The 11,834-nt window shown below is 48.3% G+C and overlaps 1 protein-coding gene across 1 annotated transcript; it reads left to right on the forward strand.

Annotated features, from left to right (window-relative positions):
• Positions 1-5,487: 5,487 nt before the first annotated feature.
• On the forward strand, positions 5,488-9,211 carry LOC145341784 (protein phosphatase 1 regulatory subunit 3E). Its single transcript, XM_080186713.1, has one exon. The coding sequence runs from the start codon at positions 5,517-5,519 to the stop codon at positions 6,441-6,443; it is 927 nt and encodes a 308-aa protein (XP_080042839.1). The 5' UTR covers positions 5,488-5,516; the 3' UTR covers positions 6,444-9,211.
• Positions 9,212-11,834: the final 2,623 nt, after the last annotated feature.

The following is an 11,834-nucleotide window of genomic DNA, read 5'->3' on the forward strand; positions in this document are numbered from 1 at the left end:
TGTCAGAAGTAGGCTGACATTCACACTTCAATGAAGTTACTGTGAAAATCCCATAGTTGCCACACTCCGGTGCCTGTTCAGGTATCCTGAGGGAAAGTTTTGCATGGCCAATGCACCTAACCAGCATGTTTTTTGGACTGTGGGAGGAAACCGGAGCACCTGGAGAAAATGCACGCAGACATGGAGAGGACATGCAAACGCCACAAAGACAGTGACCCAAGGCTGGGAATTGAACCCAGGTCCCTGGGACTGTGAGGCAGCAGTGTTAATCATACGCCACCATGCTGCCCCATAGATGTTTGAGATTTGCGACATCACAACAAGTTTATTTTTCTCACCAAAATTATATTACTAATTTATCTTATGTTTTATTCAGGGTGGCATGGTGGCACAGCGGTTAGTACTGCTGCCTCACAGCACCTGTGCGGAGTTTGCACATTCTCCCCGTGTCCGTGTGGGTTTTCTTCCAGTGCTCCGATTTCCTCGCACAGTCCGAAAGATGTGCAGGTTAGGTTGATTGGCCGTGCTAACTTGACCCCAGTTTCGATGTGATTAGCAGGATAAATATATGGAGTTACGGGGATAAGGCCTGGGTGGGATTATTGCTGGTGCATGCTCGATGGACTGAATGGCCTCCCTTGTACTGTAGGGATTCTATGATTCTAACTGACGTTACAAATTCTTCCATCATTAATTATGTTGAAATCTATGGATGACATTTTGTTTTTTCTGAACACAATCTTTCTCAAGACCTGAACATTGTGAAACTCTTTACTTCTCCTACTCTCTTTTTGCTCCCACTGGTCACAGGTTACTGAATCACTAGTTTGGCTTAACTGAACAATTAACTCCTGAGTTAAGTTCTCTTCTGTTCTCCCTTCCCTTACATTTTGAACCCTGAGTCAAACACCCTGATGGCTGTGTTTTTGCTACATGGTACCCCAGTGACAAAGATTGCTTTTCTAAAAGAAAATGCACAAAAAATTAACTGATTCACTGTACTTGAACAGATTGAAAGGGCAAAAAAAAATTGGGAATGTGTAGGGTGAACACAGAATGCTAGAAACGTTCAGTTGCCCACCTGCAAAAGATGGGAAAATTGCTTATAGCAATACAACACAGGAAAAGGCCATTCGGCCCACCAAGCCTGTGTCATTACACGGTTTCTATCCCTCTATTCGCCTCCTGTTCATGCGTCTATCAAGATACACCTTGACCGTTGCTAACATACCTGCTTCCATCACCTCCACTGGCAGCGTATTCCAGGCACCACCACCCTCTGTGTGGAAAACTTTCCCTGTACATCTCCCCTAAACTTATCATCTCTCACTTTAAACCTGTGCCCTCTTGTAGGCGACTCTGGGAAAAAGCCTCTGACTATCCACCTTATCTATCCCTCTCATAATTTTGTAGATTTCTATCAGGTCACCCCTCAGCCTCCATCTTTCCAGTGAGAACAATCTGGGTTTATCCAACCTCTCCTAGAAGCAAAATACTGTGGATAGTGGAAATCTGAAATAAAAACTGTTTTTTTTTAAACTCCAATCTTAAAAGTTACAAAGCCAATGCTCAGAATGGATGGGGCAGATCCAAATCCATTCCTTGCTTGCACCAAAAACCAAATTCAAAATCCAATTGAATCCAGTTCAAGGTCCCCACAAGAGAGACAAACAAGATCCAAGCCGATTAAATAAGGCATTGCCTTATTAGGCTTGATCTTAGCCAAAAGACCAAAAATAAGAACAGAAAATGTAGAATCAACTCAGCATGTCTGGCAGCATCTGCAGACAGAGTGACACAGTTAACATTTAAACTGTAGATGACCCTTCCACAGCAAGGTCCTTCTGTACAAAAAGCAGCAGCTGGTGGACACACAGACACTGACAGTATGTCCAGGACGCTGTTAAATGTACAAGCAGGAACTGAGATTGTATTTAGCTGAGCAATTGAAGCGTAGGTCAATATTTTCCCTACCTCTCAAATTGGTTAATCTGCAATGTCACCATCCTCCGCCCCAACCCACAATCCAACCAGGTTGGTCAAAAACTTGTGATTATTGTGTCTAAAAATTGGGACATCCTGAATCCTGCATTTGCATCAGCACAGTGGCACGGCGGTTAGCATTGTTGCCTCACAGTGCCAGGGACCGAGTCCCGGCTTGCGTCACTATCTGTGCAGAGTTTGCACATTCTCCCTGTGTCTGCGTGGGTTTCCTCTGGGTGTTCCAGTTTCTTCCCACACTCCAAAGATGTGTGGGTTAGGTGGATTGGCTATGCCAAATTGTCCCTTAATGTCGGGGCACTAACTGGGCTTAAGATGTTTCCTCCCGCAGTCTGAAAGACCTGCTGGTTAGGTGGGTTGGCCATGCTAAATTCTCCCTCAGTGTACCCAAACAGGCACCGGAGTGTGGCGACTAGGGGATTTTCACAATGACTTCATTGTTAATGTAAGCCTACTTATGACACTGATAAATAACCTTTAATATATATTTAAAAGCCCATCCCCCTCTGACAGGCTGAGCTTTGTAAACGTAACATACAGATGTGGAACACTCTGGCTCGGTGTGCCTCTGTGCGGAAAGGCTGGGTGAATGAGCTGAAGGTTGAGACATGTGTGTGTGAGTGTCTGCAGAGGTCGCTCGCCCTTCCCTTTGCTGATAGCACTGGATGTAAACGTGCCTGGCTGCACGATTCTACCCCCCGCCCCCACCAAGCCCAGCTCAGCCCAGGGAAGGCGCAATGCCCCCTTGTGCTGCTTTAACAGAGACTAAAACATACTCCCCCCAACTCAAGAGTTCAAGTCATATTTCAAAGCCAGCCGGGGAAAATCCCGCAGCTGGTGCAACATGAGCGATCAGGAGTGTTCATTTAAAATCAACACAACCCCAGAAAATACTGCAGCTCAGAATTTTTGATCTTTAAAGTCGAAACGTAGAAAAGCGCTTCCTTTCACAATGTGAATGAAGCAGAAATGTACAGCAGGTCAGATAAACTGAAGGTTGTTTCTGTCCTGTCCAAATCTTGTCATTAGATTAACAGGCTCGAATTTTAAACTTGTAATTCCAAGAACGATTGCAGATCTTTATTTGAATCCAGTTCTCCCTTAAACTCCAGCACAAACTGACTGCATATTCCAGGTTACAATCTCACACGTTCCACCCCCTCCACCGGGTTTACAGCTGCAGTTTTTACCCTCCGTGGTGTCAGGAGATTTTGGCGAGGTTTATAATTGGCCTCGGTACTCCCCTGGCTTTGCAATGTTGGACTGTGGCTGCATTCACCGGAATTACACACTGATCGCCCCAGTCTTCTTCATACTCTTACTACAGCGGCTGCTGACTTCTTCCTCCCTCTCTACCTGCCTCTGTCCCTCCTGCCTGTCCCCTACCCCCTTTATCTGTCCCCCTCTCTGTAGCTCCCTCACTCTCTGTCCCCATTCCCTCTGTCTGTCCTTCTCTTCCTCTATCTGTCCCCCTCTCTGTAGCCCCTCCCGTCTGCCCACTCACCCTCTATCCCTCTCCTCCGACTGTCCCCTCATCCTCTGTCCCTCTCTCCCTTTATCTGTCCCCCTCTCTGTACCCCCCCGTCTGCCTCTCCCCCCTCTGTCCCTCCTGTGTGCCCACTCCCCCTCTGTCTGTCCCCATCCCCTCTCTGCCCCTCTATCTGTCCGCTTCTCTGTAGCTTACCCCTGTCTGTCCACTCACTCTGTCCCCCTGTGTCTACCTCCTCTATCTGTCCCCTTTTCTGGAGTCCCCCCCCCACCCCCGTCTGTCCCTCTGCTCCTTCCCACTGCCTGCCTCCCCCCAAATCCTATCCCCTCCACCCCCCAAATCCTATCCCTTTAGGCCCCAAATCCAATCCTCTCTACTCCCCAAATCCTATCCCCTCCGACCCCTATCCCCTCCACCCCCTTCAAATCCTATCCCCTCCACCCCCTTCAAATCCTATCCCCTCCACCCCCCAAATCCTATCCCCTCCACTCCCCCTGTCCTATCCCTTCCACCCCCTCCAAATCCTATCCCCTCCACCCCCTCCAAATCCTACCCCCTCCAAATCCTATCCCCTCCACTCCCTCCAAATCCTATCCCCTCCACCCCACCCCCACCCCCCAGGCTACAAATTCAGGATCGCCGCTCCCATTCCCAGGAGTTGCTGAGGGGTTGGAGTTGGGAGGATTGGTTGTGTCAGCCGGACGGACGGCTGGAGGTTTGCAGTGAGCTGAGCAGGAGGAGGCGGGTCCACAGGTTGTGTCTGAGTCGCCCCGGGACTCGCCTTGGACGCTGAGAGTTTAAAAAGATAAACCCGCCCCCCACCGCCTCCCAGTGTCTCCCCGGTGCAGGATTCACCTTGCCCTGTCTCTCAGGAAGGTTGAGCTTCTCTCTCTCTAAGCTCCTGTCTGTAGTTTGTTTTCACAGGGATAATTCCTGCCTGCTGTCTGCATAGGGACAGTTCCTGCTGTCTACACACAGAGGGACAGTGCCTGCTGTCTACACACAGAGGGACAGTGCCTGCTGTCTACAGCTTCTACACACAGAGGGACAGTTCCTGCTGTCTACAGCTTCTTCACACAGAGGGACAGTTCCTGCTGTCTACAGCTTCTACACACAGAGGGACAGTGCCTGCTGTCTACAGCTTCTACACACAGAGGGACAGTTCCTGCTGTCTACAGCTTCTTCACACAGAGGGACAGTTCCTGCTGTCTACAGCTTCTACACACAGAGGGACAGTGCCTGCTGTCTACAGCTTCTACACACAGAGGGACAGTTCCTGCTGTCTACAGCTTCTTCACACAGAGGGACAGTTCCTGCTGTCTACAGCTTCTACACACAGAGGGACAGTGCCTGCTGTCTACAGCTTCTTCACACAGAGGGACAGTTCCTGCTGTCTACAGCTTCTACACACAGAGGGACAGTTCCTGCTGTCTACAACTCATTCACACAGAGGGACAGTGCCTGCTGTCTACAGCTTCTACACACAGAGGGACAGTGCCTGCTGTCTACAGCTTCTACACACAGAGGGACAGTTCCTGCTGTCTACAACTCATTCACACAGAGGGACAGTTCCTGCTGTCTACAGCTTCTACACACAGAGGGACAGTTCCTGCTGTCTACAACTCATTCACACAGAGGGACAGTGCCTGCTGTCTACAGCTTCTACACACAGAGGGACAGTTCCTGCTGTCTACAGCTTCTACACACAGAGGGACAGTTCCTGCTGTCTACAGCTTCTACACACAGAGGGACAGTGCAGTGCCTGCTGTCTACAGCTTCTACACACAGAGGGACAGTTCCTGCTGTCTACAGCTCATTCACACAGTTCCTGCTTCCAGCTGCTGGGACAGATGTTGCACCTGGAGGGAGAAATGCGCTGACAGATTATTTCCCTACCCCCACCCTCCCCACCCCCGTCCCCCTCCCCTGTTTGCAGAGGGGTCGGATGCAGCTTGTGGCAGCCGGGACGTGGCGGCGGGAAGGAAGCGGGAGGAAAACTCGCCTTGAGCCCGGGGGGGGGCCGGGGATGGAGAAGTCGGCGCTGTGCCTGCCGCGGAACTTCAGCTGCATCGCCGGCTTGTACGGCAGCCTGGCCGAGGACTCCGGCGGCACCGGAGGAGGAGAAGAGGAGGAGGAGGCGGCGGGGGCGGGAGCGGGAGCGGCGGCGGGGCCGGAGAATCGCGGGCGCGGGGCTGAGTGCGAGAAGCAGCGGAGCCGGGAGGGAGGCAGCGGCAGCGGGGGGGGAGGAGGGGGTACCAAGAACCCCAGCCCCGGGCAGAGGAGGAGAGCCAAGTCGCTGCCGGCGCCGGGGGACCGGGCACTCAGCGCGCTGAGCCGGGCCAGCAGCAAGAAGGTGCGCTTCGCCGACTCGCTGGGCTTGGAGCTCACCACCATCCGCCACTTCTGCCACGCCGACGTGCCGCAGGTGCCGCCCCGGGTGATGGCCAGGCTGCGGGACCGGCCGGCCGAGTGCCCGCTGGCCGACCGGGTGATGGCCGTGTACCTGGACGGCCCCGGCCGCCTGCTGGAGCCCCTCTTCGGCAACCCCGCCTCGGCGGCCGACTTCCCGCAGCGGGTCCGGAGGAACCGGGTGTGCCTGGAGAGCGTCTGCACCGACCACTTCAGCGTGGCGGGGCGGGTCCGGGTCTGGAACCTGGCCTACGAGAAGCAGGTGCTGGTCAGGTACAGCCTGGACCACTGGCGCAGCCACATGGACCTCGCCGCCAGCCACAGCGCCCACTCGGCGGACAGCCAGACCGACACCTTCTCCTTCAAGCTGGTGGCCCCCGTCTTCCTGGAGGCGGGCGGCACCCTCCAGTTCGCCATCCGCTACCTGGTGGCGGGCCAGGAGTTCTGGGACAACAACAGGGGCTCCAACTACCAGGTAAGAAGCCACAAGTTCAAAATCTCGCCCCCCAAAGACTGGGAGAACGGTTGGATCCACTTCATCTGAGAAGAAGGAGCAAAGGACGGAGAAGGAGGAGGCCATTCAGCCCATCCCGCCTGCTTTCCCCCATTCATCACCATCATCAACTCAATCGCCCAATCCTCTTTCTCCCCTCAACATTTGATTCCCCGAGTGCCATATCCAGCCGTCTCTTGAATACATTCAATGTTTTGGCATCAGCTACACCCCCGGTAATGAATTCCACAGGCTCACCACTCTTTGGGTGAAGAAATGTCTCCTCACCTCCATCCTGAACAATCTACCCCGAATCCTCGGACTGTGATCCCCGGCTCTGGACTTGCCCCCCTCCCCATCATTGGGAACATTCTGTCTGCATCTACCATGCCAGCACCTCCAGCAGAAAGTGTGTTGCAGAGCCAGGATGTTACACTGAAAACACGTCCAACTCCATTTCGCCTTCCTTGCTGTTATCACTTAAAAAAAAGACTTTCCGGTTAATTCACTATTTTTTTAAATGAAGAAATATCTATGTGTTTAGGGACAAATTGGTCACAGTTTATTGTTAAATCAGAAGTTGTTGACATTTTTGTTCTTTGGGAAGGGAAGTCAGATGTTTATGTGGATAAAAGCAAATTACTGTGGTTGCTGGAATCTGAAACCAGAAGGGAAAATGCTGGAAAATTTCAGCAGGTCTGGCAACCTCTGTAAGGAGAGAAAAAAACAAGCAGATGTTTCGATGACCCTTTGTCAAAGCTTTGTCATCTGGACATGAAACATCTTTTCTCTCCTTACAGAGGCTGCCAGACCTGCTGAAATTTTCCAGCATTTTCTCAGATGTGACCTGATTTACATCAAGAGGGGGAGATGCCGGCATTAGACAGGGGTGGGCACAGTGAGAAGTCTCACAACACCAGGTTTATTTGGAATCACGAGCTTTTGGAGCGCTGCTCCTTCCTCAGGTGACTGGGCTCCACTCACCTGATGAAGCGTTCCGAAAGCTCGTGATTCCAAATAAATCTTTTGGACTTTAACGAGGTGTCGTGAGACTGATTTACATCAATACCAATAAATTACAGGAAGCCTGTGCAAATACTGAAGGAATGATGTTTGATCACATTCAGTACAGCCATAGAGAGAGAGAGATGGGTGTAGTTTCTGTTTCAGAGGCCGTTTTAGAAATGGGGACTTTTTAAAAAACCTTTTTAATGCATTTTGCAATCCTAAAGTGGCACTTTCTAATGGTTGCATTATACAGCAACCATTCTAGCTCGTTCTGAAGGCCTAAAAAAAAGGGTCAGAGCATCTTGAGAAGAAGGTATCTGATTGAAACCTTTGCTTCACTTCTGCTGGTGTAAGCTCACGTCGAAACACAACACGGTGCCACTTCCTCAGAATCTTATCCTTTCCCAGTGACTGACCGGAGTCAAAGGGGAGGGGGTGACCTGAATAACCTCTCGGTAATGAGAAGGGTGTTGACAAACGAAGGCCGATTTTAGGAAGTTAGCAGAAAGAGAAGTGGAGTCGAGCAGGGCTGGAGTTTGTAATGAGGTGTTCCGGACTTGTAAAGTAAGCTGCCAAAGAGAAGATTTCAGTGCACTGAAGGATCGACCTGGTCCAGGAGCTGATTTGAGATCTGGCAAAATGAAAGTTAGTCAGTCAGAGTTCTGTAGGTTTTTTTTCTATTGATCGAGATGATATTGTAGAGGAAATAAATTATTCTAAGAGTTTTAGAATTGTATAAACTGTCTTCAGAGATGTAGATTTACAATGGGATGGAGGGTAAAGGACTGAAAGCACTGCAGTGTGCACCTTTTGATTAAGAGATTAATATTTTTCCTATAACTCGCTTTAATTTATTCTGTTGTAATGTATACATCTATCTTATTGTAATCCTTCGTTTAAATCACAAAATAAGGGAAAACGGTGAGGGAGAGTGTCAGTATTAGTTTAACACAAGATGTTATCTTTCACAACAGCATATGCAATAGCTATTCTAAATGTGGTTTTGAAGCTGTTCTGCTCACTTTTTAAAATTTTTTTGCCTTGTACCGTCTACGGGGCACTGTTGCAGTGACTGTTCATAAGCAGAATGCACACCAACTTTATTGTCTTGTGTTTGTTGAATCCCTTGGAAAATGCCCCCATCACGTTTTATTCTTAGGTTAGCATTGCCGCCTCATGGTGCCAGAGACCCGGGTTCGATTCCCGGCTTGGGTCACTGTCTGTGTGGAGTCTGCATGTTCTCCCCGTGTCTGCGTGGGTTTCCTCCAGATATTCTGGTTTCCTCCCACCGTCCGAAAGACGTGGTGGTCAGGTGCAGTGGTCATGCTAGATCCTCCCTCAGTGTACCCGAACAGGTGCCGAAGTGTGGCGATTAGGGGATTTTCACAGTAACTTCATTGCCGTGTTAATGTAAGCCTACTTGTAACACTAAACTTAAAAGTTATGACCTACCAAGGAACGGGTGATGACTCACTATAGTTCCATGCACTCTCAATGGTTATCTAAATAGCATGGATGTTTGAGGGCTGAATCATGACTAGTGTTGCTGCCATCCAAGATTAAATGTTGATGGGCAGCGTTCTTGTACTTAAAAAAGAAGTTGAGGAAATATTCTCAGTGGGTGGCATTTGTTATGGAAATGCAGCCCAGTTTCAGTCAGTACCATTTTATAGAATAGGATCATAGATTCCCATTCGGCCCATCGCGTCTGCACCAACCACAATCCCAAGCAGGCCCTCCTTCCGCAAAACCCCGTGACACTAGGGTCAACTTAGCATGGCTGGCCAACCAACCTAACCTGCACATCTTTGGACTGCAGGAGGAAACCGGAGCATCTGGAGGAAACCTAGGCAGATGTGGGGACAACGTGCAAACTCCACACAGACAGTGACCCAAGCCGGGTCCCCTGGCGCTGTGAGGCAGCAGTGCTAACCACCGTGCCACCCATTTGTGAGGAGAAGTTGGAGGGACAAAACGCTTGAGTTCCAAAGTCAAAAATTCCGTGAGGGATTGTTGCACATTTGTCATTGTGTTAGCTTTGTAATATTCATTTTACTTTATCTTTATCACTTGCCTTAAGCAACTTAATTGTTTTGAATAACTGGTGTCACTTTAAGGAATGATTAAAATGGGGAAAGTCATTTCCAGGTCTTTATTCAGCAGTATAACAATTTAAGTGTGTGACACACTCTAACATTTTCCTAAGGCATGGCAAGTTGCGATTCAAATTTCTTGTGGTCAGGTTAGCTCAGCAACTCTTTTAATGGACAACTGATATAACATTGCCTCACCAAAAAAAAGGGCAATCGGTGCAATGCGGTGACACAATGGTTAGCACTGCTGCCTGACAGCACCAGAGACCCTGGTTCAATTCCTGACTTGGGTCACTGTCTATGCGGAATCTGCATGTTCTGCCCGTGTCTGTGTGGGTTTCCTCTGGGTGCTCCGGTTTCCTCCCACAGTCCGAAAGCCTTGCTGGTTAGCCGCATTGGCCATGCTAAATTCTCCCTCGCTGTACCCGAACGGGTGCCGGAGTGTGGCAACTAGGGGATTTTTGCAGTTACTTCGCTACGGTGTTAATGTAAACCTACTTGTGACATTAATAAATAAACTTCAGCAACTTTAAACTGTATGAAAGAGTAGCCATTTTGAGATTATCCATCTTCCAAATGTCAGCTAATGCTCAATTGATGGCAATGCTGCTTCTAACTCACCGGTTTGTGGGTTCAAATCCCACTCCACTGACCTGAGTACAGAAATGTGGCACTTTCTTTTAAGAGAAGTTTCTGTCTGCCTTCAAAAGTATAGAGATCACGTGATCTTGCTTTGAAGAAGAGCAAGATGTTATCCACGGTGTCCTGTCCAACTTTTAACCCACAATCAGTCTTCAAAAGATGAAAGGTTGATTATCTGTTCATTATCAAGTTGCTGTTTGTGGGGGTTCGCTGTGTTGCCATTGGCTGTTGCATTTCCCATAATGCAACAGCGACAACATTTCAAAGGCCTCTCATTGGTTGTTAAGCACTTTAGGACGTCCAATGGCAACAAAAGGCACACTGTAAGTGCAAATCTTTCTTTTTAATTTCCTTTTAGAACTAATGCACCGTTGAAACTTATGCCCAAAGATTTTTGAAATTATGAATCAAAGGTTTTCCTGCTAGATTAGTTATTAAATGCAGCTTGCACTTTAGAACCCAGTATTGCCCAAGCTGAGTAACAGTTCCATTGGGGACAATATTAGAGAGATTCCAAATGACCTTTGCTCCCTTGAGCTCAGGAGTGGGAAAATAAGTCATTCAAGGTTTTCACTTCTGCCCACTTTTTTTTTGTTTTATTCATTTGTGGGACATGGGCGTCACTGCCTGGCCAGCATTTATTGCCCGTCCCTGATTGTCCTTGTTCAGAGGGCAGCTGAGAGTCAACTAAATTGCTGTGGCTCCGGAGTCACATGTAGGCCAGACCAGGTAAGGACTGCAGATTTCCTGTCCTAAAGCACATTAGTGGACCAGATGACAATCGACTGGTTTCATGGTTATCAGTAGACTCTCAATTCCAGATTTTTTTTTTATTGAATTCAAATTCCACCATCCCATCGTGGTAGGATTCGAACCTGGGCCCCAGAACATTAAGTGAGTTTTTGAGTTAATAGACTAGCGATAATACCACTAGGCCATTGCCTCATTTGTTACTCCTGATGTGAACATGCTTTTGTGTGAGTTGTGAGTTAGTACCTTCAGTGGTAAGTAGAGCATGAATCGGTGTATGTATTGTGTTAGCGTTGACATCGGCATTCTTTATCACTAGTTGTTTCAGTATATTACCTGTTTGTGAAAATAGGGATGCTTTATTACTTTGATTGCTTTCCTCAAAAGGCTCACGTAGGCCTTGCCATTCCTGCCCCGCTCCCCTTGGTGTCTAAATTATGGAGAACAGAGAAATATACACAAAAATAACATGAAAGGAGGTCAGTTATTGCACAAAGGTGTTGGAATGCTGTTGAGGTTCCCGTCATTCCCATTTATGATGATAGCATTGGAGGAAGATTTTCGCTAACGTCATCTCAGGGTTGGTTCTAGATAAGATGTTAGCTGTTGTAAAACAGGTATCGGAGGGCAGTAAAGAGATGTGCAAATCTGGTGACAGCTCTTATATAAGATTATTATGGGCCAGAGCAGTGGAATGCACTTGAGAATCACACAACTTCCTACAATTTCTGCAGATTGGGAGACAGCATGGCATTCTAACAATATAAAGAGAGACTTGAGATAAAAAAAAATTGAAAATGTATATGACCTTATCTAGCTATTTATGAAATTTACTCTTGTCCTTAATTTTAGGAATTTAAAACGTGACTTGTGTTGTATTGTTTTAATATGATAAATGTCTGTATTTTTACCTTTATGTAAAGAAGTGCATCTATTTTTTATAAAAGAA

This window comes from Carcharhinus amblyrhynchos, chromosome 4 (assembly GCF_965287045.1).
Source record: "Carcharhinus amblyrhynchos chromosome 4, sCarAmb.v2.hapA, whole genome shotgun sequence".
Taxonomy (NCBI): domain Eukaryota; kingdom Metazoa; phylum Chordata; class Chondrichthyes; order Carcharhiniformes; family Carcharhinidae; genus Carcharhinus; species Carcharhinus amblyrhynchos.